General features: G+C 44.5%; 1 protein-coding gene across 1 annotated transcript in view; it reads right to left on the bottom strand.

Annotated features, from left to right (window-relative positions):
- Positions 1 to 2,894: 2,894 nt before the first annotated feature.
- The window catches only part of clec19a (C-type lectin domain containing 19A), a 66,403-nt gene continuing 42,395 nt past the window's right edge, over positions 2,895 to 26,902 (bottom strand). The window contains exons 4-5 of the mRNA XM_078559315.1: positions 20,963 to 21,095; positions 2,895 to 4,170 (exon numbers count right to left, since the gene is read on the bottom strand). Coding sequence (XP_078415441.1) covers positions 4,091 to 4,170; positions 20,963 to 21,095 — 213 coding nt within the window. The 3' untranslated portion in view covers positions 2,895 to 4,090. The remainder of the gene's footprint in view (positions 4,171 to 20,962; positions 21,096 to 26,902) is intronic.

Consider the following 26,902-nt stretch of genomic DNA (forward strand, 5'->3'; position numbering starts at 1 on the left):
TACAACTGAGTGGCTTGCTCGGTCATTTCAGAGGGCATTTAAGAGTCAACCACATTACTGTAGGTCTGGAGCCACATGTAGGCCAGGCCACGTAAGGATGGCAGATTTCCTTCCCTAAAGGACATTAGTGAACCAGGTGGGTTTTTACAACAATCAATAAGTGTTTCATGGTCATCATTAGACTTTTAATTCCAGATTTTTATTGAATTCAAATTCCACCATCTGCCGTGGTAGGATTTGAACCTGGGTCTCCAGAACATTACCCTGGGTCTCTGGACTACTAGTCCAGTGACCAATTAGGCAGCACAATACGTAGATCATGGAATTGTGACAGTTTTATTGCTTCTTGCCCTATCAATAAATTGAAACATGACAAAGGAGGAAGCTTTTTATTTTATGTTGACTACACAGAAATTCAGATCTTTACAAGTCATTTTAATAATTTACTATGAGCAACTTAATTTCTGCACAATACTACCTACAAGCTACATCTCATTGAGCAATTATTAATCATTGAATAAGCTGAAAGTAAAGTTATATAAAAATATTAAGTGTACAAATCCAATTCCTTTGTCTATCATAGAAAATAAATAACATTAACATTACAGTAATAAGATCCCACAAGTATCTGGTATACATATTCAGTTGTCACAGCTTTTATAACACTGCCTGCATCCATGGAAGTATTATTTTTAACTGCACTGACTAACAATATTTAGTATCTTTGAGATTCACTCCCTTCACCACCACCAGCCATGTATACATCAACAAGATGCACTGTAGCAACTTGCTAAGGTTCCTTTAATAGCACCTCCCAACCCCATGAACTCTATCATCTAGAAGGACAAGGGCAGCAGGTACACGTGAACACCACCACCTGCAAGTTCCCCTCTAAGTCACTCACCATCCTGACTTCGAACTATATCGCTATTCCTTCATCATCACCGAGGCCGGAATTTTCCAGCCCCTTGTGCCGGCAGGATATCCTGGTCCCGCCTATGTGGATGGACACGACACAGGGGAACATGCCATTGGCGGGGGAGTGGGGGGGCTAGAAAATTCTGGCCTGGGTCAGAAGGGAACTCCCTCCCTAACAGCATTGTAGGAATAGATTCACCACACAAACTGCAGCGGTTCAAAATGGTGACTCACCACCACCTTCTCAATCCCAACTAGGGATGGTCAATAAATGTTGACCTTGCTGTGAATGAAATAAAGAACCTCTGACATGGAGATATGCTAGGACATGTGCAGTCTATTTAGGTTGGAAGTTTAGTTCTTAGGTCATAAAAAAGAAATGAGTGTATCTGAAATTAATTTGCTGCTGAGGGAGATTTCCCTTTTTTTTGCTATGTTCACATTCTATTCAGGGCTGATAAGAACTTTTCACTGTGGAAAAATACTCCACAAAATCAAGCAACAAGGGATTGTGATTTCTCTGGAACATAAGGTTCTGCTCGAAATAGTTGGATTTCTTTTGGGCCTGTTGTTTCTAACGGCAATGCAATTATGTTGGGTCAAATGGAAGAGGGCCCAAAATCAGCTACAGTGAATAGTTTGTTCTTCCTTTGCTGTCTGACAAAGAGCCAAGTACGAAAGCCTTTTTCAATTTTGTTTGCCTACATTTCGTCACAATCGATTTTAATTGTGCTCCAGAAATAATGATAACCTCTCAAAATAATTGGTGTGTTTTGTGAGGGTCCTCTTTATCTGCAGAGTAAAATTATTATAAATGAATAAAACTGACTGATACAGAAAACAGCAGAAAATAGTCAACTGAACACTGCCTTTGCCAACGGCTCTCCATGTACCAAATGGCAGGGCATTTGTGCAGTGAAATGAAACACACAATGGAACAAGATTCCAGCTTTTCACTTCTACAAAACTGCCAATAATTAAATGGTCTACTTTTCCATTGAACACCATCAAGTTGAAAGCAACAAATTGTACATTAGAAAAGATGATTTTGAAAGCTCCAAGGGATGCTAAGCACACATATGTTTAACTATTGGTATTCGGCCACAGTCCTAATCTTTGTAAATTTATTTATTGGTGCCTCTTTGTCCTTGTTGGTTTCTGTTGGTTATGCTTTACAGTCACTTGCCAAAGACTGGAAACAAATATTACATACAGAAATTTCCTTTGTAATGATGTCACCAAATAATTCCTCAGTGATTTCATGAATGGGAGTGAAAGTTGTCATTCAGAACATTTTTCCATTTATATGTATCACTGGAAGGCAACAGATTGATATTTGTTTATATTGGAAACAAGCCAGTTCAGAAATATGTCTGGAAATGATTTGGCTGATGATTTATCATTGTATTCAGCCACACTATCAATATCTTCATATTTTATGATATTTAACAAAACCTTTTTGGGTATTTGATTATATATTTTGGGTATAATTTGGTGGTATAATTTGACACTTTTCAACATCTGGACAACATCAGCAACAGGCATTTTGGTTATTGTTAAATTTTAATGAGAACCACATAGCATCCCTTCCCAAAAAAATGTTTCAGCCCCTATTACAAAAGGTAGGTAGAAAAGTGAAACTGCCTCACTCTTGCACCTGAACTATTTTTTTTTTTCAAACTTTACTAGCATATCTGAAATATCATACAGATTTTATGACATCATAATGTCAGTGTGATACCACAATACAGGTTTCTGAATTGACATCAAGATGACCACAACAACAAAATGTTTAACGTGGTAAAATGGCCCAAGGTGCTTCATAGGAGCTATTTCCAACAACATTTGACACCGAGCCACGTAAAGAGATATTAGGGCAGATGAGGTAGATTTTAAGCTGCGCTTCAAAGCAGGAAAATGAGGTAGAGTCAGAGAAGCTCAGGGAAGGAATTCCAGAGCTTATAGTCATGGCAGCCCATGGTACAGCCACCAATTGCTGGGCCACCAATTGAAAACCGGGATGCTGAAGAAGCTGGAGTTGGGGGAAAGCACAGGAATCTCGGAGGGTTTTGGGGCTGGAAGAGATTACAAAGATAGGGAGGGGTAAGGTCATTGAGAGATTTGAAACCAATAAGGATGAGAATTTTAAAATCGAGGCACTGCTGAACTTAATGTAGGATAGTGAGCACAGGGTGATTGGTGGAAACCTGATTGGAGGAACTCAAACATGCTGTTGCTGGAAAGGTGGGCACAGATTTTGAGGCAACAGCACATTCAAGGACTTTGGAGAGGAAAGGGAGGCTAGAGATGGTGCGGTAGTTGGTCAGGTAGTTTTTGAGGAGAGGGGAGGTGGTAGCAGATTTGAAGGAGAGGGGGTAGTACCTGAGGAGATTTAACCATTAACAATAACGACTAACATGGGGGTGAGGAAGGGAAGTAGTCAGCAGTTCAGTGGGAATAGCAGGCAGGAGGTGGATCCCATGGACAAGCTGAGCTCGCAGACGGCTTGAGGGGAATCGGGAGAGAAACTTAGGGAAAGCTGTGAGTTTGGGTCTAGGGCAATGCGGAGCATTAGCAGAAATGTGGCTCAGTGGGCTGGTGGAAAAGTGGGAAATGGCAAAGATCATAAGATTGAAACTACAATTATATTGCAATTTGGAAAAAAAATTAACATTCCAGTAATTTGCTAAAATGTGATTAGCAATGTGAAGTTAAATGCGTATATTTCTGAACCCTTGTCAAATTTTAACAAATACATATTTTGGTGAGCTTATGACTAAATGATCTAACATAAGACAAATATACATGACAAACATCTAACTAATACATTCTTGGAAACTTGACCTATCAATCAAAAATCTGGACTATGTGTTTGGGCAGAAAGTTGATCTGAGAATATTAAAGGTTGGTGTTATGCTATACACAATGCAATCACACAACATAGCAAAAGGACTATGAGTAATTGAAGACTGCAGATAAAAAGGCCAGAACATAAACTAAACTCTGTTATTCAATACTGAGGAGTCAATATTGACATTATAATGATGTGGCGCTTTGATCAGAACTTCCAAAATAGGTTTTCCCAGTTGACTAGAATGCAGTGTCTGTGCTGCTAGATCCAGAGAAATGACCTTCAAAATGAATTTGAAAGAGCCCAAGGTGATTTTGGTGGTTAATTGTTCTCCAGGGAAGGAATTTTACAAACAAAAGGAAATTCACGGCTGCACCGATTGTCATTCCAGGATCTAAGAGCTGGGAATAGAAAAGGAGAAATGAAAGTTGAGCTTTTGATCTTAAATGGGTCAATTTTAAATGACAATGGGCTTTGATGTTTTAATTCAAGAAAAGCGGAGGGTTTTTGTACTCTTTCTTGGAATATGAACATCACTGGCAAAGCCAGCATTTGTTGCCCGTCATTAATTGCTCCCGAGAAGGTGCTCCCAATACTGGCCTTGGAGGAACCAACTTATAAACCTTTCTCCAGTCTTTTCTTTTCTCAGATACAGTTCCAAGTAAACGAACACAAAGAGGAAAGAAATTCAGCTGGGCCAATTTTTGAAATTGCCACCCCCCTCCCTCTCCCCCTGCCGAGCTCCACCAACGATATCCCTACCCTGACCTCCGATCTCTCTGGGCCTCCCCCATTGATGTACCCCCACCAGATCTCTGATCTCTCCAGGCCCCTGCATTATCAATGTCCCCCTGACCCACTCCCTCTCCCTTCCTCCAATGTCCATCTGTGGCCTGCTGTTGAAGGCCTGTCTATCTGACAGGCAGCCAGCGTCTCCACCAAGCCAACTACAGATGGAAAATGGAGAACAACGGTGGTAATCAGATTAAATTTGGCAAGAGCTTAGGGAAAAACGTTCTTTTGGCAGCTGCTAAACTGCCCAGCCCTCCACCCTCACTCCCTGCCATCCCCTAAATATTGGAGCAATTTTTTCAATGAATGTCCCATGAGAATTTTGAATGCTTCCACAAGATATTTTATCAACCTAATGAAAAGTGTCTCAGTTTTTCTAATCTTTTCTCCAAAGCAAGTCCACTCATCCCTGGTATCATCTTAGTGAATCCCCTCTCCATGACCTTCCTATCCTTCCCAAAGTAGGGCACCAAAATGGGAAACTGGGGGCAATTTTAACCTAGCCTGCCTGTCGACAAGCTGAGCTGGAATCATGCACATTGATTGACATTTTTCCCAATATGAGGTGAGGTGTAAAGCCAATGTTCCAGCCAATAACCTGAGTTTATTGTTCGGCGAGTAAGGTTAAATTACCCATTCTAACTGCAGCCTAACCAATGATTTGTATAAAAATGCAAAATACTGCAGATGTTGCAAATATGAAACAAAGGCAGAAAATGCTGTCGATATTCCACAGGTCAGGCACTATCTCTTCTGATGAAAGGTCAATGAAACATTAACTCGGTTTCTTACTTCACAGATTCTACCCATGCTGCTGGGTATTTCCAATGTTTGCGTATTGGGTTAGCATTACCTCAGGATGCTAACACCTCTCTTAGTCAATTCCAGTGATACACCAGGCTGGATTTTGTTTAGCTGAGTAAAGATGCATCTCTGTGAAGTAGCAGCCTTGGGGCTGGGTGAACTTAGCCGTTGATGAGGCAGGGTCAATAATACAACTTTGGGAACTCCCCCAGCCTCTGCTTGGCCACAGTGTTGCTGGTGACCTCTGAACTGTTAGTAAAACATAATGTTTTTTTTTAACATTCAAATTTACCAACCTGGCCTCACAATCAATTGGGCTCCAATCAATTGCTCAGGCTTTGAGATTTTCAAAATTCAAATGCTACCACGGCCATCAGTGTCGAGTGTTGGACATCAGATTTGACTGGTGTTGGTAACATAACGTAATGGAAAAAACATTGTATGGGATATTTCCATCTTCTGCACATCCTGTAGCAGCCATTTTGTCCATTGTCAGTCCCCGCTGTACACAAGGCAAGAGGGCATTCCCACCTGGAGAATTTCCAACAGGGATAGGAGCTCACCAAAATTAATGGAAGAATAATAAAAATAATGAGAAAATAATGGTACTAAAGTATGTGAAATCCCCCAGCACCAGATGGTTTCCATCCCAGGGTTTTGAAGGAAGTAGATGAGAACATTGCAGATGCCCTAGATATAACCATCCACAGTTCCCCTGATTTGGGAACTGTTCCTTTCGATTGCAAAAATTGCACATCACATCGCTATTTAAGAAAGATAACCAGGATATCCGAGGAATTATAGAGCGGTTAGCCTAGCATCCATTATTCAGAAATTACTAGAGTCTATCGTTAAGGATAGAACATCATGAAATGCTTCAGCTGATCAGAAAGAGCCAGCATGGATTTGGAAAGGGTAGGTCATTCCTGATGTATCTGCTTGAATTTTCTGAAGAGGTGATTAAAGTTGTGGACCGGGGAATGTTATTTATATGGATTTCCAGAAGGTATTTGATAAAGTCGCAATTGTTCGCAAAAGTTGAAGCTCATATAATGGAAGTGGAATTATTAATCTGGTAAGGACATTGGTCGAGCAGGGTCAGGATAATGGGTAGGTACCCTAATTGACAGGATGTGATTACTGGTGTCCAACAGGGACCTGTGTTAGGTCCTCAACTATCGACCGTATTTATTAAGTAGTAATTTCTAAATGATTAAAAACTAGAAACAATGAAGGTCCAGGAGACTTCAAGGTTGAAGTACATAGATCATTAGAATGCCATGAATGATTCCTGGACTTCAAGGGTTAAATCACAAGGAAAAATTGCACAAACTCAGGTTTTACTCCATGGGATTTAGGAAGTTAAAGGGTGATTTGATCAAAGTTTTCAAGATGTTAACAATATCACATAGGATAGATGGAGAGAAGCTGTTGGTGCTGGATGGAGAGGCTTGGATGAAGGGGCACAGTTTAAAAATTAGAGCCAAAATTTTCAGGAGTAAAATTGGAAAACACTCCTACAATAAATATTAATGACTTAGATGAGGGAAGTGAATGTACTATCGCCAAGTTTGTGGATGACACAAAAATAGGTGGGAAGGCAAGTGGTGAGGATGACACAAAGAGTCTACAGAGGGATATAGACAGGTTAACTGAGTGGGCAAAAACTTGGCAGATGGAATATGGTAGAAATTTGGAAATGGCAATTGATCCTGGGTCAATAATTAATTTTAAATCTGCAATTGTTCGCCAAAGGTATTAAGGGAAATGGAACAAAGTGAGAATATGGAGTTAGGTCACAGGTCAGCCATAATCTCACTGAATGGCAAGACATGTACAGGGGAGAAATGGTCTACTATAAGACCATAAGATCATAAGACGTAGGAGCAGAAGTAGGCCATTCGGCCCATCCAGTCTGCTCTGTCCCTCAATGAGATCATGGCTGATCTGATAATCCTCAACTCCACTTTCCTGCCTTTTCCCCATAACCCTTGATTCCCCTACTGATTAAAAATCTGTCTATCTCAGCCTTGAATATACTTAGCGACCCAGCCTCTACAGCCCTCTATGGTAAAGAATTCCACAGATTGACTACCCTCTGAGAGAAGAAATTCCTCCTAATCTCTGTTTTAAATGGGCGACCCCTTACTCTGAGATTATGCCCTCTGGTCCTAGACTCTGCCATAAGGGCAAAAAACCTCTCAGCATCTACCCTGTCAAACCACCTAAGAATCTTATATGTTTCAATAAGGTCGCCTCTCATTCTTCTAAACTGCAATGGGTACAGGCCCAACCTACTCAATCTCTCCACATAAGAAAATCCCTCCAACCCTGGGATCAACCTAACTGTTCATAGTATTCTAGGTGTGGTTTAACTAGTGCCTTGTGTAGTTTTAGCAAGACTTCCCTATTTTTATACTCCATCCCCTTTGAAATAAAGGCCAACATTCCATTTCCCTTCCCTATTACCTGCTGAACTTGTATGTTAACTTTTTGGGATTCATGCACAAGGACTCCCAAATCCCTCTGTGCTGCAGCCTTCTGCAGTCTTTCTCCATTTAAATAAAGTTCAGCTCCTCTATTCTTCCTGCCAAAGTGCATTACCTCACATTTTCCCACTTTATATTCCATCTGCCAAGTTTTTGCCCACTCAGTTAACCTGTCTATATCCCTCTGTAGACTCTTTGTGTCATCCTCACCACTTGCCTTCCCACCTATTTTTGTGTCATCCACAAACTTGGCGATAGTACATTCACTTCCCTCATCTAAGTCATTAATATTTATTGTAAATAATTGTGGCCCCAGCACTGTCCCTGTGGCGCTCCACTGGTTACAGGTTGCCATCCCGAAAATGCACCCCCCCCCCTTACCCCAACTCTCTGCCTTCTATTAGTTAGCCAATCCTCTATCCTTGCTAATATACTACCCCCAACACCATGGGCTCTTATTGGGCAGAGATCTTCACTCCGTGGGTGGGCACGGGCCCAACCTGCTCAAGCATAAAATGTGTGTTGACGTCGGCCGAATGCGCTGATGTCAAAGCTCAGACGTGCCATAGTTCGGTTGGCGGACGCGCGCCAGAGCCGGCAGTGTGCCTGCCGACAGTTAAAAGGCCTGTTAAGGCCATTAAGTTATCAATTAACGTAAAGTTTTTTGCTGTCCGTCCCAACTAACAGTTGGGGGGCGGACGAACAGGTCCTTGCATTTTCTTGGAAGCCTCATCCAGAGGTGGGATGAGGTTTCCAAAAGCAAGTAAAAATAAAATAATTTTAATTTTTCATTAATGACATGTTCCTGCTTATGTGACAGAGTCACATGAGGGGAGATGTTTTATTACATTTTTATTTTTTTAATTTTTTTTACTTACCTCTTCACCTCCCTGAGGCAGCTTCCCGACTACCCCAGCCCGCCCCCACCAAGCACCCCCACCACCAGCAAAATTCTGCCCATTAAGTAGCCTTATGTGTGGTACCTTATCAAATGCCTTTTGGAATTCCAAATATATTACATCTACTGCTTCCCCTTTATCTATCCTGCTTGTTACCTCCTCAAAGAATTCTAATAAATTTGTTAGGTATGATTTCCCCTTCATGAAGCCATGCTGACTCTGATTAGATTATGTATTTCTAAATACTCTGCTATTACATCCTTTATAATAGACTCCAACATTTTTCCAATGACGGATGTTAAGCTAACTGGCCTATAGTTTTTTGTCTTCCTTTTTGAATAAGGGTGTTACATTGGCCATTCCCCAATCTTCTGGGACTTTTCCAGAATCTAAGGATTCTTGAAAGATTACTCCCAGTGCATCCACTATCTATGTAGCTACTTCCTTTAATATCCTAGGATGCAACCCATCAGGTCCAGGGGGCTTATCGGCCTTTAGCCCCATTAGTTTCCCTAGTACTTTTTCTCTAGTGATAATTATTGTATTTATTTCCTCCCTCCCTTTTGCCCCTTGATTATTTAGTATTTTGGAATGCTATTAGTATCTTCTGCCATGAAAACTGAGGCAAAGTATCTATTCAACTCCTCTGCTATTTCCTGATTCCACATTAATATTTCCCCAGCCTCATTCTCTAAGGGGCCTATGTTCACTTTGGCCTCTCTCTTCCCTTTTATATATTTAAAGAAGCTCTTACTGTCCGTTTTTATATTACTTGCTTGTTTACCCTCAAAGTTTCTTTTCTCCCTTTTTATTTCTTTTGGTCGTCTTTTGTTGATTTTTAAAACTTTCTCAATCCCCTGGTTACCACTAATCTTTGCCACATTGTGTGCTTTCTCTTTCACTTTGATATTCTCCTTAAGTTCCTTAGTTAACCATGGTTGGTTTATCCCCTTCCGTGAATCCTTCTTTCTCACTGGGATGTATCTTTGTTGTGAGTCATGAACCATTTTCTTAAACGTCTGCCATTGTTCATCAACCGAATTTTCTGCTAAATTCCTTTCCCAGTCCACTCCAGCCAACCCTGCCCTCGTTCTCCTGTTCCCATGTTCCAATAACGCTTTTGGAATGTTTTTAAGCAGGGCGCTCCAGACTCTGCAGCATCTGGAGGTAGGTTAAATGAGAAAAGGTGTGTACAATATGCTGGATCTACATTACAAATAAAAACTCACATGTTTCAGTATTTCATCAGGGGAAGTGCCAGTCAGTGGCTGGGCTGCCATTTTCTCTTACTAAAAATATCATACCAGTCAGAGCAACAGGAAACAGCAGCTTACAGATGTTTCAGAACAGTTTAGCTCATTAATTCCAATTATAACAGCTCTATGGTGACACATCCCATGCCATAGAATGCATCAAAATCTGAATGCCATGTGATTCATGAGCTTTTAGAAAAATAAAAATGGCTGGGGTTTTCTGGTCCTGCGCGCAGCAGTGATCATCCCGGGCAGGACAGGAAATTTGACCAACCAGCCAAAGGTCTGTTGAATTTGGGCAGGAATTTTGCGGGACTGGGAAACCCCGGCCAATGTATTCAAACCACTAAACAAATACCATAGATCCGTGGGACCCAGCAAACATATTTACGGTTATCTAGACCTTTCCCTACATGTTCAATCCCTACCTCCTGTATCCATGGCTCCTCCAATGCCCTCCATCACTTTACCAACTTTAGATTCTCTGGTCATCACCATCTTTACGCCATGGTTTGCTAGTCTCTCTACTTCTCCCTACCGATGTTCTCTCTAAGCTGTGTGCCATGCAGCCACACAGTAACCTGAAAGCTCCTGCATAGGCCGCATACAAGTCATTCCCTTTAAGTTACAGGGTGTGCATGGTCAAGTAAGAAAATATAAATGGCCTGCATACTTAAACAAATCAACTGTGCGCTACAAGAAAAAAAGAGGTATTTTGCTCAACCTTGAAAAATTCCCTGATGGTCCAGGCTGCATTTCAGGCTCAGCCTCCTAGAAAGGCCGATGTCCACCATTGGACAGGGACATATACTTGGTCGCACTCTTTCACCAGGTCAGGCAGGGCGCCCTTGATCCCAGCTACACCTCTCCCTGCACCGCTGGGACAGGCAAATGCTCTGTTCTGTACTAGGACACAAGGAGTCTCCCAGGGGAAGGCTGGGACATGTGTGAGAGAGTGCCCCAGCCTAACCTGATGTTCTGCAGCCACACTCCTGCTAGAGTTATACCCACACTGTGCAAGATAGACCCTCTATTTATGACCCCAAGCTTTTGCATTTTTGTTTTTTTGGCACTGTGGCTGATCCCTGATGTATTTACCTTATTTAGTGCTCAGTTTTAACTAATAGGATTGCCGCTTCCTGCAGTAGTATTGAGTTTCACTCTACAGGTTCCTATTATCAGCAAGTATTGCGAAGAGATCGCAAAGGTCAAATGGACTTTGTATTAAACTGCGAGAAATGTTTCTGCCTTGAGTCACTTCAGCTCAGTCATTGCAATTCTTGCAATGTTTAATTTTTTTCTTTGTTTTAGTTGGAATGGAATCTCCCCATGTGTAAAAGGCTGAGAAGAAATGATGAAAGCAGCGAAAAGAAAACACTTGTCAAAGGCTTGTTAACAGCTTGGCAACGTGTGACATGTTGAAACCTGTTGAAGAGAAACAGTTGGAGATTTCCCGTGGACGAATTAATTTGAAATGGGGGAACAATGGGGGGTAACTGTGGCCGGGATCCTCCCGCCGCACTCTCCCCCCCTCCCCCACCCCACCTTGGTGGGACCTGTCACGAGGGATGCGATGGGCCAGCCAAAGGTCCATTGACTTTCGACGGGACTGGAAAATCCTGGTGGTGTGGGGGGGGGGGCTGGAAAATCCTGGCAGTGTGGGGGTGGGGTTGGAAAATCCTGGCCTTTGACTTTTTGGTGATTGGAAACCAGGTAATAGCCGAGTAACTGTCTGTTCTACAGTTATGGAACAGTTCCTACAGATTGGAGGGTAGCTAATGTAACCCCACTGTTTAAAAGAGGAGGTAGAGAGAAAACAGGGAATTATGGACCAGTCAGCCTGACGTCGGTAGTGGGGAAAATTCTGGAGTCCATCATAAAAGATTTAATAGCTGAGCACGTGGAAAACAGTGGCAGAATCGGACAGAGTCAGCATGGATTTATGAAAGGGAAATCATGCTTGACAAATATTCTGGAATTTTTCGAGGATGTAACTAGTAGAGTTGATGAGGGGGAGCCAGTGGATGTGGTTTATTTGGACTTTCAGAAGGCTTTCGACAAAGTCCCACATAAGAGATTAGTGTGTAAAATTAAAGCACATGGGATTGGGGATAGTGTATTGAGATGGATAGAAAACTGATTAGCAGACAGAAAACAAAGAGTAGGAATAAACGGGCCTTTTTCCGAATGGCAGGCAGTGACTAGTGGGGTACCACAGGGATCGGTGCTGGGACCCCAGTTATTCACAATATATATTAATGATTTAGATGAGGGAATTAAATGTAATATCTCCAAATTTGCAGATGACACAAAGCTGGGTGGGAGGGTGAGCTGTGAGGAGGATGCAGAGATACTTTAGTGTGATTTGGACAAGCTGAGTGAGTGGGCAAATGCATGGCAGATGCAGTATAATGTGGATAAATGTGAGGTTATCCATTCTGGTAGCAAAAACAGGAAGGCAGATTATTATCTGAATGGCTATAAATTGAGAGAGAGGAATGTGCAACGAGACCTGGGTGTCCTCGTGCTCCAGTCACTGAAGGTAAGCATGCAGGTGCAGCAGGTGGTAAAGAAGGCAAATGGTATGTTGGCCTTCATAGCCAGAGGATTCAAATACAGGAACAGGGATGTCTTGCTGCAATTGTACAGGACCTTGGTGAGACCACACCTGGAATATTGTGTGCAGTTTTGGTCTCCTTATCTGAGGAAGGATGTACTTGCTATAGAGGGAGTGCAGCGAAGGTTTACCAGACTGATTCCTGGGATGGCGGGACTGACGTATGAGGAGATATTGAGTCGATTAGGATTATATTCGCTGGAGTTCAGAAGAATGAGGGGGGATCTCATAGAAATCTATAAAATTCTAACAGGACTAGACAGGGTAGATGCAGGAAGGATGTTCCTGATGGTGGGGGAGTCCAGAACCAGGGGTCACAGTCTGAGGATACGGGGTAGACCGCGATGGGGAGAAATTTCTTCACCCAGAGAGTAGTGAGCCCGTGGAATTTGTTACCACAGAAAGTAGTTGAGACCAAAACATTGTATGTTTTCAAGAAGGAGTTAGATATAGCTCTTGGAGTGAAAAGGATCAAAGGGTATGGGGAGAAAGCGGGAACAGGCTATTGAGTTGGATGATCAGCCATGATCATAATGAATGGCGGAGCAGGCTCGAAGGGCCGAATGGCCTAATCCTGCTCCTAGTTTCTATGTTTCCTGGTTTTCCAATGAAGTCAATGGGAGGGATGTATAATGGATAGCTGTTCAGGTATCGTTAGTTTTACCTTAGCTCCAAAATTGAAAATCATCCCCAATCGCATCTATTCAGGGTTAAGTTTCAAACAGAAGCCAAAGCGTCTAAGCCTCAATTGCTCAAGCAGTTGGCTCTTTTGGCTCCAATCCCAGTTGTGGTAAAATGGAGTGCGATGTACCTTTAAGAGAATGTAGTTATTTGACCATGTGACCGTATTGACCAATCGCTACACAGCAGGGGCTTCTGGGTAACTGTAAGTCTAGAGCTGGAGGTGATTGAAGAAGCACACATGGTGTTCGTGCTCTGTTCTTAGTTCCAGGAAACCCCTACCAGTGTTTTATCCAGTTAATCGGTCTCTGCCTGTATTGTTTCAAGCACCAGCTAATGTGTTAATATCAAGGGCGCAGCTCACGTTCACCGGACACAGCGAACCTGATAACCAAAAACATAAAACCAGTGATCATTTCAGTGTTAGCCGGGATTTTCTGCTCCCATTTGCGTGTTTTCCGGCATGAGCAGAAAATATCGTGAGAAGGCCCTAGTCATGTTTCCTGGCGATGTAAATCCAGGATGCGATTGTCCCCTCCCCCTGTCAGTGGCGGGCTGCATTTCCTGCTGACCAAATGATGGGAACTTAATTTTAATGCATTTGCATCTCATTATTGTTTCCTCCCATCGGAATCATCCCCCACGTCAAATGTACCGGCCATGTTGGCGTGACTTCAGAACGGCATGCACCTGGTGACCTGAACTCCGAGGGGAACTCGGAGGTGAGTGCACACAACCTTGCAATAGGACGTCAAGGGGGCACAGGCAAGTTGCTTTTTCCTGGCTGGCTTTCAGTGCGTTACCAGGGCAAAGGCTGCAGTGTGGGAGATGCCGGGGGGGGCGCAAGGCAGCACAGACTGAAGGAAGTCCACAAGCACATGCTAGGGGGTTGGTGGTGGGCGGGGGGTTGAGGGAAGTGGCCACACACTTGGAAAAGTTTGTCAAAAGTGAGCATCCTTCCAGTGCTGAGACCGTTCAGCTGCAGCTCCATTGACTGGCTGGGATTCGAGCCTCTGAAGCTTTTCTGCCCATTCAAGCAACACAAAAACATGAAACTGCCACCAAATGCTCCAGAACTTTTCACCCCCTCGGGCACAGACTGCAAATTAATGTGAGTTTTAGGGGGCAGCAGAACAATTGACCGACTGGGCAAGTTGTACAATCCCCTTGTGAAAGGTGGTGATGGCGCAGTCACTGGTGGAGACGCTCACAGCTCCTTGTAATGTCTTTATTCAGGGTTGGACCAGTTTCCCTCATGGTTCAAGCTAACAGTGCAGCCTTGCAGTGTGGGTTAGGAGAATGCCTGTACCTGAGCTGAGAGCACAACGTGCAGTCCAGTGGGCAAAGCTGCCGCCAATCGGTCAAGTGGAGTGGGGCGGAGGTAGGCGGGGTTTCAGGCAGCCAATCAGTGCACCACACACTGGCCATCCAAGTGGTGGCCAGCATTCTCCTGCATGTGTGAAGTGGCCTTCAGACTTAACCAAGAGAGCATCTTAGTACACCCATGCTAACCCACATGTCTCTCTCCTTGATCCTGCAGGAGGAGAACATCAGGATCATGGAGCCTGGTGATTTAGCGGAATGCCTCATGGCTGACAGGGAGCAGAGAAGAAGAAGGAGAGAGCGGTGGAAGTGCCTGGCTCAGCAAAGGGTGGAGTATCTCCCTCAAGATGAAGGGGAGGCCAGGCCTGCTGTGCACACAGCTGAAGATCCACAGTGAGCCGTCGCTCATAGGTACATCGCTAGACCCAGGGTCTATAGACGCCGCCTGTCATTCCTGCAGGTGACTGAGAACCAGTGTCGCTGAAGACTGCGCATGTCTAGGGAACTGGTTGGTCACATCTGCAGGATTTGGCGCCACGGGGACACGGAGGGCATCCACTGCCAGTGGCCGTGACAGTGACTGCGGCGCTCAGTTTTTATGCCAGTGGCTCCTTCCAGGGCTCCACTTGTTACCTGTATGGGATTTCACAAGCCTCCAAGCACAAGTGTATCCAGGAGGTCACGGACACCATCTTCGCGAAGGCACAATGTATGCCAGGCACCCTGGTGAGAGAATGGAAATCTGTATCATGGTGCCATCGCCTTTCAATGATCAATGGGGATTCCAGTTTTGAGGCTCCCATCAATGAGGAGATTACACAAGAATGTTTGTACCATCTGAAACTCTCACCTCTGTGCACTGCACTTTTACCTTCGTCTGACACCCCAGCCTCTCCACGACCGGTTGACCGAGGTGCGTGGAGCCTCTCCAGCTCCAAGTCCTCCTGCTCGTAACTGGTTAGGTTTAGGAGGTTTGGTTTTTTGTCTGTCCGTGACCTCTCAATGATGTTATGGGCCGTCTTCTCCTGAAAGGACAGAGGAGCTTTGATTAGTTCACTCTCTACCTGCAGCGCCATTGCAGCCTGGCCAACCCCAGCTGAGGAACACCTCACAGGGCACATCCGAGTCGTGGCCCTCGAGCTGCAAGACACTCAGTCCAAGCAGCCAGGGCTCAGCCCCTTGGCCAGCTCCGGCATCATTGACAGTTGGCGCTCAGACTCTAACACCCCTGAGCTCCACGGGGGGACAGCCACACCTGAACACTTCACCACACTTCTCTGTGCCAACACAGTACTCACCTTCCCGGAGTGAAGCAGGTTATTAAACCTCTTGTGGCACTGGACCCAGGGGCGCCGCACAACATCATGGCTGCTGACCAGCACTACCACCTCCTCCCAAGCTCTTTTTGTAAGGTGCAGTGGCCTCTTCCTTCTATCCCTGGGGACAAGGGTTTCCCCCCCTGGCAGCCGCCTCCTCCAGGAGGACCACGAGGCCCTCATCAGAAAGCCGGGAGGAGCCAAATGCCCACCCGACCTGCCCTCCTGCCTGGTGTCTGCAGCCACATTGGAATCCATAATTTATAATCTCCTGTTGACGAATATCTTCGCCGCTGACAGCCTTCCAGGGTCTGACTGTGCCGGTTTTAAACTGACCACCGGGCCACCACTGGACCCGGCAGCCGACAGACCCCCTCCCCCACCCACCCCTTCCTGAGCATTGAGTAGATGCCATTCACGCTTGGCAAGCTTTAACTGGCCCACCAGCGTGAAATTGCGGTCGGGGGCCGAATGTGGGCAGCGGGTCACTCCCCACCCGCTCCCGGGCCTGCCGACTGTGCCGGACCACCGAGCTCAATATCCTGGCCCTCGGGATTTTGAAAACCTTGATCTGGATTCTCGAATCTGCACTCCCACTGAGTGAAACTTCATCCTGGGAGCGCAGTCTCTCAATTTCAGGATATGATTTTGATGCAGTGTCAGAAGCTGGTGTCCGCGATTCTTCTTGTGATTCAACAAGATATTCCTCTGGAGCTTCCACCAGTGTCAGGAACATCCAACAGCTTCACCCGCTGCAGTGCATCTGCTCCCAGAGCCGCCCCTACAAAACTCTCGCACCCTAATACGTCTCCTACTCAGGTGTTAATGGGCCTATGGACACATGTTAGTCCTGGGGGGGCATCGCCTCAGAATGGCCACTCATTGCTGGAGGCCAGAAGAAAATTCTTTTAGAAGGTTCCAAGGTCTCTCTGACAGACGCCTATGACCCTTCTTCAATCGACTCTTTGCTGTGAGTTATTCTGACAGGTGCCACTCTGTTGTAGAGTAGATAAGCATCCTTTCAAGTACAAAAGGCATGGAGTCAAGAGATCTCGCTATATGATTCATGTGTTTGTTAAGCTTTTTATGGAATGCAGAATGACTAAATATCCTGACACAGGAACTCTGATCAGGATCAACCAGAATGGAAGACCGCTTCACCTTGCACTTTCTGTCCCACTTCACTCCCCATTTCCCCTGCCCTTCTGACCATGGTGCTGCTCAGCACCTAAGGACCAAAGTGGGGAGGGTTAAAATCATCCCGTCCTGATTTGCTTCTGCTGCACACACACTGCAAATCCCAGAATGCTGTATCATGTTCTGGCTCTTAATGGAATGGTGAGAGATAACGATGTCGCTCTGGCTCCTGCACAATTATCTGTGAAATGGCAGAGAAACATTTATAAGTACACGAAAGCACTCCTTCAATTTACCCCAGCCTTTGAAAGTAATGAGCTATAGGGCTGTTGTATTCAGTCTGATGGAGCAGAGACTGCAGATCAGGAGTATAAATTTTATATATACCAACGGATCTGCACCTTCCTCCCGACGTCAAGCAGTGTTTTTTGCCATCTCTCTATTGATGAAAGCTAATCCCTTTATTCAAATGCATTGAGACCCCTTTATCCCAGTTGAAGCAATCGGGTTGAACATTACATTTTACTGGAAAGAAGTGTAAAGTAATATGAGTTAACATCAGAGGAAGGTGAATTCAGCAACACTCATGTAATTCTGCGTTCACTTTCAGATCCTGTCATTTTATACGCTATACAACCATGGTGAGAACCTTTTTTAAAAAAAATGTTGAACCTTCTTAGGGACATCTTAGCTCCATTAAGCCTGTGCAAGTACATCATTATTGGTTTACAATGTATAACTCTTGAACGCTTTAAGCTATTAGCAGAGTTTTTGACTTCTGCACTCATTGACTGGGGATTTTCCATTTATTCATTATTTTAATGGATGGAAAACTGTAGGTTAGAAGGTGAAGAAGTAGAAAATTTCAGCCATTTTCTTTTCAAATGGGTTCACAACCCCGAGAACACAAGATTACAAAATAATTTGAAATGCAAAAGCCTATTAACCCATTTGATATTAAGTGCCCAGGATGCCAAATCTGGGCCAGGATTTTACTTATGGCGGGCGGGCTGGGCGGGAGCAGGCGTGGAGCCAATCGCCGCCCGCGATCAGCTGCGCGCCGCCATTTTACGCGGGTGGGCCAATTAAGTCCCGCCCAGCGTGACACGCGGCCGGTAGCACTCAGCACTACCTGTGTGGGTGGGGGAAGGAGGGAGAGTCAGGGCCTGAGGCACAAAGCTGCCTGGGGGAGATTGAATAGACAATGAAACATTTCAATAAATGATATGAAAATTGATTTAAACATGTCCCCCCCCCCCAACCCCGTGTGACAGTGTCACATGAGTTGTGACATGTTTGTGAAGGTGGGAAAATTAATTTATTGATTTTTATAAAAGCTTCAGGAAACCTCATCCCGCCCGTGGATGAGGTTTCCTGAGAAACGAAATATCGAGATGATGCGCGATGAGGTCAGGACACACGCCCGATGTCATCGCGCATTATTTTACGCGTTGGTGTGTCGGGTCCGCCCACACACGCTGAGTGGAAGATTCAGCCCCTGATTTCTGCTTCCAGCCAGTTTTTAAAATGAACTTAACACCCTCAGTGCAACTCCTGACCCTGAAAAATCATTTACCAATTCAAAGAAATATTTAGTAAAATGTGTCCTAATTTCACTGCTCACAACCATAAAAGTACAAGTGCAGGAAGAGGCCATTCAGCCCCTCAATCCTGTTCCACCATTCAGTTACATCAGGGTTGATCTGCATGTTAACTCCATTGACCTGCTTTGGTACCTCAACCCTTAATAAACATGTTTTGTCTGGGTCCCCTGGTCTATCTGAAAGTGTAATTTTAGTTTTACTTCCTCCATCCCATTGTCTTTTCATCTCTGCAAAGTCATCTCTGAGATGTCTGTTTTTTGACACTGAAAAGATTCAACTTATTTACTTATTAATTACATTTCAACTAGCTAACACATTGCTTCCCTCTGAGAGCAGAATAGTCTCCTTATGTGGCAGCAGCCAGAACGGGAGGTAATACCCCTGGTGCAGCCTGACCAGTGACACAAGGTGATTTCTGGAGATTTGAAACCAGCTTATCCGAGCACAATGTTGATTTGTTTGGTGTCACCTCACGCTAGCTGAATATGCTGAGCAATAAGTCAACCACCCTCGTGGCAAGTTCTATTTCACTGATGAGAATGGGCCTCACACGGTTACCTTCAATATGTGATAGCTTGCATTTATCCAAATTAAACTGTATTAACCATTGATCACCCCAAGTGTAAAATCAGACAAGGTCCCTTTGTAAGATCTTAGTTGCATTCTCTGAGTTCCTAGTCCCCCTTAACTTCAAATTAAATGACCTCAAACTGGGACTACAAATCCCAGTAATTTATGTGTAATGGTAACCAGAGGGTAACCACAACCATCCTGGTCCAAAGTTCCCTCATTTCAGCCTAAATCTCTTCATGGTTAATTTCTTCTTTGTTCCTGGTTGCCAATTACTGCATCAGATTGACATCTTATAACTAAAACATAGAGTCATAGAGGTCTACAGCACAGAAAAAGGCCCTTCGGCCCATCGAGCCTACACCGGTCAAACAAGTACCTAACTATTCTAATCCCATTTTCCAGCCTTGTATGCCATGGCATCGCAAGTGCACTAACAAATACTTCTTAAATGTTATGAGGGTTTCTGCCTCTTCCACACTTTCAGGCAGTGAGTTTCAGATTCCCACCACCCTCTGGGTGAAAAAATTCTTCCTTACATCCCCTCAGCTTAAATCTATGCCCCCTGGTTATTGATCCCTCCACCAAAGGGAAAAGTTCCTTCCTGTCTACCCTATCTATGCCCCTCATAGTTTTATACACATCAATCATGTCCCCCCTCAATCTCCTCTGCTCCAGGGAAAATAACCCCAGTCTATTCAATCTCTCCTCATAACTAAAACACTCCAGCCCAGGCAACATCCTGGTAAATCTCCTCTGCACTCTCTCGAGTGCAATCACATTATTAAAACTAATTAAACTAATTAAAACCTACTGGCCTTGATTTACAGCATCTTATCAAAGACCTTGTATGAAACCAACTCGGGAAAACAAAGATGGGCCTACCTCCTTGATATGTAGATGCCACTTATGCCTCCCAATAGGTGAAATTTAATACTTGTATCTAAATTAGGAAATTACATCTCGTACTGTGTTGTCTCTGTGCCACACAGAGGATACAAAATGACTATCCAAGGTCTGCAGTTAATATTTTCATTAGTGAGACACAACATGCTGAGAATCCCCCATTGCCAGTTGTGGGGCCTTAGCTACAACAGCAACTTATTGGAAAATCATGGATACACTAACCAGGATTTTCTATCTATTGTGGAAAATATCTTAAAAATGGAATGGCATCCAAAAATTACATGTAGGAGCATTAATTTCAAAGATTTCTTATGGCAGGGATAAAGAACACTATAACATCTGGTATTATCTATAAACAGGGAAGGCAAGCAGGACCAAATTAACATTAAAGTTAAAATTAACGCAGTTAACAGAGTCCCTGGACAAAATTGTACGAAGGAAAAAGTTAATGTTCTGATAAAAGGTCACTGACCTGAAATGTTAACCCTGGTTTCTCTCCACAGATGCGGCTATTAAGCATGTCCAGCATTTTCAGATTTATTTCAGGTTTCCAGTATCTGCAGTATTTTGCTTTTAGATGTTAATATAACCTTATTTCCCTTCATTTATTATGATTTAAATTACTTTTCTTAAATTTGAAGAGCAGTGGAATTTAGCTGATATTGTCACTGTAGTTTTTCCACATTTTAAAGCACCTTCTAAATGAACCATAATTAATTTCCAAAGATATATTTTATTTGATATTATGTGACAGAAATGCATATCCAAGCCTTGATGCTTTATATATCTTAAAACCTCATACCACTGTTTTGCCGGAACCATATCTGCACACAGTCCTCCTCTTCCTGTGTTAACTGCGTTCCATCATCTGGCTGGTTGCGATCCCAATAGTTATAGTCATATGTTGTCCCATCAGTCCATTCAAAATCCCCTTCCTGCCAAGAATTTTGAAGACCATCATTCATTAACGTGTCAGCAGAATTAATTACTGTCAAAAAAAAACAGAGCAGAAAATCCAAGGCTCCTTAGACAGCACCTTCCAAACCCATGACCACTACCATCTAGAAGGACATGGGCAGCAGAGAGATGGGAACACCACCACCCGGAAGTTCCCCTCCAGGTCACTCACCATCCTGACTTGGAAATACATCGCTGTTCCTTCACTGTCGCTGGATCAAAATCCTGGAACTCCCTCCCTAACAGCACTGTGGGTGTACCTACACCACATGGACTGCAGCGGTTCAGGAAGGCAGCTCAGCACCATCTTGTCAAGGGCAATTTGGGATGGGCAATAAATGCTGGCCCAGCCAGCGGAGCCCACATCCCGTGAATGAAGAGAGAGAAAAAATCACTCCCAGGGAGCAGTTAAATTGAGTCCTTGTTTGACATTGTGGATCCTGTAGGATCTTCTAAGGTACAGGGTCTCCATGCGCACATTACAAGACTAACAATGTAGGATGTGATTGAGCCAGGAACCCACAACATTGGGGCTCTTGCATCTCGTGTCTCACAGGAAGCTGGGGTAACCCTGGCAGCCAGTATTGTCCAGCGAAAGCACGCGGAGTGGCCATTTTCCTGGTGTAAATAGGGCGAACCCAGCTTCAAGCCTGAGGCCCAAAGAAACATGTGGTAAACTGTATTTCTTATTAGCAATATTTTATATTAGCAGTATTTTATATTAGCAATATTTTATATTAGCAGTATTTTATATTAGCAATATTTTATATTAGCAGTATTTTATATTAGCAGTATTTTATATTAGCGGTATTTTATATTAGCAATATTTTATATTAGCAATATTTTATATTAGCAGTATTTTACATTAGCAGTATTTTATATTAGTAGTATTTTACACAAGGGCCCTGTACCAAGGGGACTGGGGGGTGGAGGGGGGGCAGAAAGTTACCCTTCTCAGGGGATTCAGCAGTCATGGAGGGAATTGCCCTAATCCCACAAACCTTGACCACATTCCAGTATTTACAGCGTGAGGGGCTTCCCCACCAACAGACCTTTGTTCCCAATTTCTTGGGTGACAACAATGCTCCGAAACCACATCATTGAGCGTCACATTCTCAGTACGTTCTCTATTTGGAAGAGAATTATCTTTAATTGTTTTATCAGCAATATGGCAAAGTAACAAATTGATGGTGAGCTAATCAACTGTTTTCCTCAGGAAACTAACATAAACCTGTCCAAATAACACAATAAAATTCTCACAATAAAAATTAAATAATGAATGGATCATCACAAATAGGAAATCAGTTTAACAACATAGGAACCTTTGGGCTAAAAATTCGATCATGCAAAGATTCGAGATGCACAATTACCCTGTGCCCGATCAAGATGAAGCAGACAACATGCACGAGTGCTGCATGATCATCTCAATGATTGTGCAACCCAACATGAGACACACTGCTGGCGGGCTGCACTCTCAGAAGGAAGCCTAGGCACATGCAGGACTAGCAAGACTTACAAATTGCCGGACCTTCTTAAAGGCAGCCTGCCCCTCTTAAAGGGGAGATGCATTCAGGCTGCAACAGCTTTTGGAAGAGTGCGTGAAAGGATTTTAGGGAAGGAATAATTCTATTAAGGGAGCAACAAGTAAGAAAAAGGGCTCCCAGGATCTCCCATGCAGTCCTGGGAGCCTTAGTACAGAAGGTTGAAGGAAGGAGAGAGGCCATGTTTCCACAGGGTGCCAGGGTGACCTCAAGGCACACCCTGTGAAGGGAATGGGAGCAGCTGGCCTTGGAAAACCTGGCTACGGTGCTGCAAAAAGTTCAATGACTGCACACAAGTGTTTAAGGTCAGCGAATGCATATTCACATGACATCTCCTAATCACTACCCCACCAGCCTCACACACTGCTCAGTGCAACACACCCCCATCACTCACCCATCCACAAAGATAGCAATCAGGGCTCGAGACTTTTTAAGATCCTCGTGGAGACCAACAAACTAAAAGAAACTAATTTACCGAATGACCCCAACGAAAAAGCCCGTGGACAGGATTTTACTTTTTATAACTTCTACTTTAACAATCAAACCAAAATCAACACAAATTAAGCTTGAACTCACAGGCAAATTGCAGTCAATATAAACTATAACTTACACTTGAAATAGCAGAAAAAACAAAGATGGATCTCTCAGATTTCTCAGATATCCATTCAGCAAACATGGCAATATCCTGAGCCACAAAGTCTTTCAAAACTCTGTCTTCCTCAGGTAGAGTTCTAGTTCCTTTACTTTGAGGCTTTAGCCACCAAGTTCCATTCAGCAGCAGTTTTACTCCACCCAAGTTCCAAGGGAAAAAATCCTACCAAAAGGCATTCTTTTGCAGATCCCTCTCATCTCCACTTATGGTTCCAGCTTTTTGGAACTTTTCCAACTGTCTTCTCCTCACAGCCAACCTGCACTAAACTCCACAGCTGAGATCATCCCATGGCTCTGTCTGTTGTCTGGTTTCAACCAGTTTCTACTTCCCTAGCAACCTGAAGTCACAGCCCATTCCCATGAACCCAAAGTCTTACTTTGAGATTGTTGGGCGTGCCCACTGCGCGCTCGGGAGCAGCTGGGAAATGGCCCGCCGTCCGTGATTGGCCTCCGACTACGATTTCACGCTGACTGGCCAATTAACAGCCAGCCAGCGCGAAACACACGGTGAAAGACTCAGTGCTGCCAGGGTAGGGGTGCGAGGAGAGCAAGCGGTGAAGTTTGCACAGGTGCAGGGGAGCATGCAATGAAAGCTCCCTGAAGGCAGAAAGCTTCCTCAGGGAGCTGAAGAATTTGAAACCCTTAAAAAAAGATTTTAAAATCTCAAAAAAAAATTTCCAGACATAAGAATCACTCACCTAAAGATATTGATGCTAAAAATTCTGCCCAAAAACACTTTTTAAAAATGATGACCGGAAACCTCATCCCGCCCTTGGATGAGGTTTCCTCAAAAACCCAAAGACCACCTGGCCGATTTGCCCGCCCGCCAACCGTAAGGTTGGATGGGCAGTGAAAAATAGCAGTTAATTAATGGTTAATAGCCTTAATAGGCCCCTTAATGATCAGTGGGCGCACTGCTGACTCTCGCGCGTGCCCAACAACCGAAATATCGTGTGTGTGCGATAACGTCAGGACGCTTGCCCGATGCCATCACGCGCTATTTTATGCCCGATCGGGTTGGGCGCCTGCCTGCCTGTGGGAAGTAAAATTCTGTCCTTAGCCTATCTTTCGGTCAGGGACTGTCTTGAAAAAACAAGCTTTAAGAGCAGAGTTAGTGCACACCCAACAAAACAATCGCTAGGCTATTAATGCAGACAACAGCTTCCCCACTGGGTCCTGCAAATCCAGTCCCGAGGGAGAATCATATTGGACTCAAAACGTTAACTCTGTTTCCCTCTCCACAGATGCTGTCAGACCTGCTGTGCTTTTCTAGCACTTTCTGTTTTTTATTTCCGCAGTATTTTGCTTTTAAATTAGGATTTAGGGTTCAACTTCCATGAACTCTTGGAGTTCCACATTTCCTGCAAATAAGAGTGTGTTTTCCTGTAGGTTAATTCACGTTCTTTCAATCTTATCAAAAGATGGCCCTTTGCATTTTGCGTGATCTTTACGGGTCTTTCCTGTTCTTTGAGATGTTGTTCTAAATGTACTGAAAACACTGACTTATTTCCTCCTGCTTTTTCCTGAGTTGCTGATCATCCTGTTGGAATTTCTGTACTTGTTGCCTTTCAGATTCTTTCAACACATCCTCGGACTTTTTCGGTTGGATATTATCATTTACAGTTGCACTTGTAACAATCTCCCTCCGTTCTCTCCTTCTCTGATGCATTGACCTCCATGGTCCAACATTCGGCATTGCCCCCACTCGCCCACTCTGTGGCTGCTTTCCAAAATCCACACAGGCTGGTGTGCAGTCTGGGCCCCAGGACACCATTCGTGAGGGGTCCAAAGCTCTTGGAATTTGTTTGGTCTGATTAATCCTGTCAAGGACAAGATGGCTGATTGGTCCATCTGGCTGCCATGATGAACTGGAAGGCATAATTCCTGGTCACGTCACTTCTTGTCCTCTGGATTCAGCAAATTCACTGCTTTTCTTTGAAGCCACACACCGGGGGAGGGGGGGATTTTTCTATGGCAGGCGGGAGCGGGCAGGGGTGGGTGCAGAGCCGATCGCCTCCTGCGGCCGGCTGCGCGCCACCATTTTATACAGGCGGGCCAGTTAAGGCCTGCCCAGCGTAATGTGCAGCACCACCTGTGCGGGCAGGGGAGGGGGGAGAGTTGGGGCCTGCGCGGCAAAAATCTCCCTGAGGCAGCTCCGTGCCTCAGGGAGATTAAATGGATTAGAAAACTTTTTAATAAATAAGGTAAAAATTTATTTAAATATGTCCCCTCGTGTGACCGTGTCACATGAGCTGGGGACATATTTGTGAAGTTAGTAAAATTTATTTATTTATTTCATAAAAGCTTCAGGATACCTCATCCTGCTCGTGGATGAGGTTTCCTGTAAAATGCGAAGGCTGCTTGGGCTCTTCGCCTGCCCCCCCAACCTTAAGGTTGGACGGGCAGCATTCTTAGCCAGTTTAATTACTTTTTTAATGGCCTTAATAGGCTGTTGATGACAGTTTGGTGGGTGAGCAGCCGCAGCGGGTGTGATCCCACCGAATGAAATATCGAAATGACGTCGGGACACACGCCCAACATCATCACGCATCGTTTTACACGTCAGCGTGTGAGGCCGGGCCCTGCACACCGACTGGAAGATTCAGGGGATCATTCAGATTCTGCACCTCATCCTCACACACTTCCCAATGCTGCAAGCCTCCCATTCACATTGACATCCCGCAGTTTCCACATCCTTTCAACAGTTTAACTATGACAGGAACATCACCCTACGCCCTCACTAACACTCTGCCTCCTCTCTTGCAGGACATAACTGAAAGGAGTGGCAGAGAACTGGGCAGGGGGACAGGTACACTTGTATTTCCTGACCCCTTCAGAGGAGATGCTGCTCCACATTATAGGGCCAGCAGTCACCGAGGCCACTGCATCTGACCTCATCAAGAACGTTCAGGATGACGGTTCATGCCTTATGCACCTTCTCAAATTCTACTTCTCCTTCATCCTGCTCTCTACCACAAAGTGCAAGTGACAGATAGTGTGATCAGGTACCTTTTGCTTTTCACCCCCATGCCCCTCAACCCAACCCCCCGCACCCCACCTTCTGTTTCCACTTCCAAATGTCCAAGACCTCCCACCTGGCCAACCAGAACAACTTCATCACAAAATGCACGAGCTAAGAGCAGATAACTGATGAAGAAGCAGCATCACGTGATCAGAAACTCACAACCAGCAGCTCAGATACTAACACTGTGCGTATGGAGGGTGGGGTGGAGGTGGGATCTGCATGTACTGAGTCAGTCAGTATAAATCACCCACAGCCAGGCCACGAGGGAAACCAGCACATCAGCAAACTCCCCGGGAGGTGAGGCTACAGACATGTTTTACTGCAGTGGACTGGGATGAGGATTTCGACATGGAGCACTTTACAGGAGAATGTTGATGGGAATATGCACAGAGGCACTTGGTGCACGGGCAGACTGTTCAGGTCCTCTTGTCAGGGTGAAGGAGCACGGAGGAGTGTGGCTCCAACTCAGCATTAAACTTCACACACCGGCTTGGAATCCTTCCTTCCTTTTAGAAGTGGTGGAGCAATAGGTTACAACATTAAGTATGTTAGTAGGTAACCTAATGAA

This window comes from Cetorhinus maximus, chromosome 15 (assembly GCF_964194155.1).
Source record: "Cetorhinus maximus chromosome 15, sCetMax3.hap1.1, whole genome shotgun sequence".
In the NCBI taxonomy this organism is placed as follows: domain Eukaryota; kingdom Metazoa; phylum Chordata; class Chondrichthyes; order Lamniformes; family Cetorhinidae; genus Cetorhinus; species Cetorhinus maximus.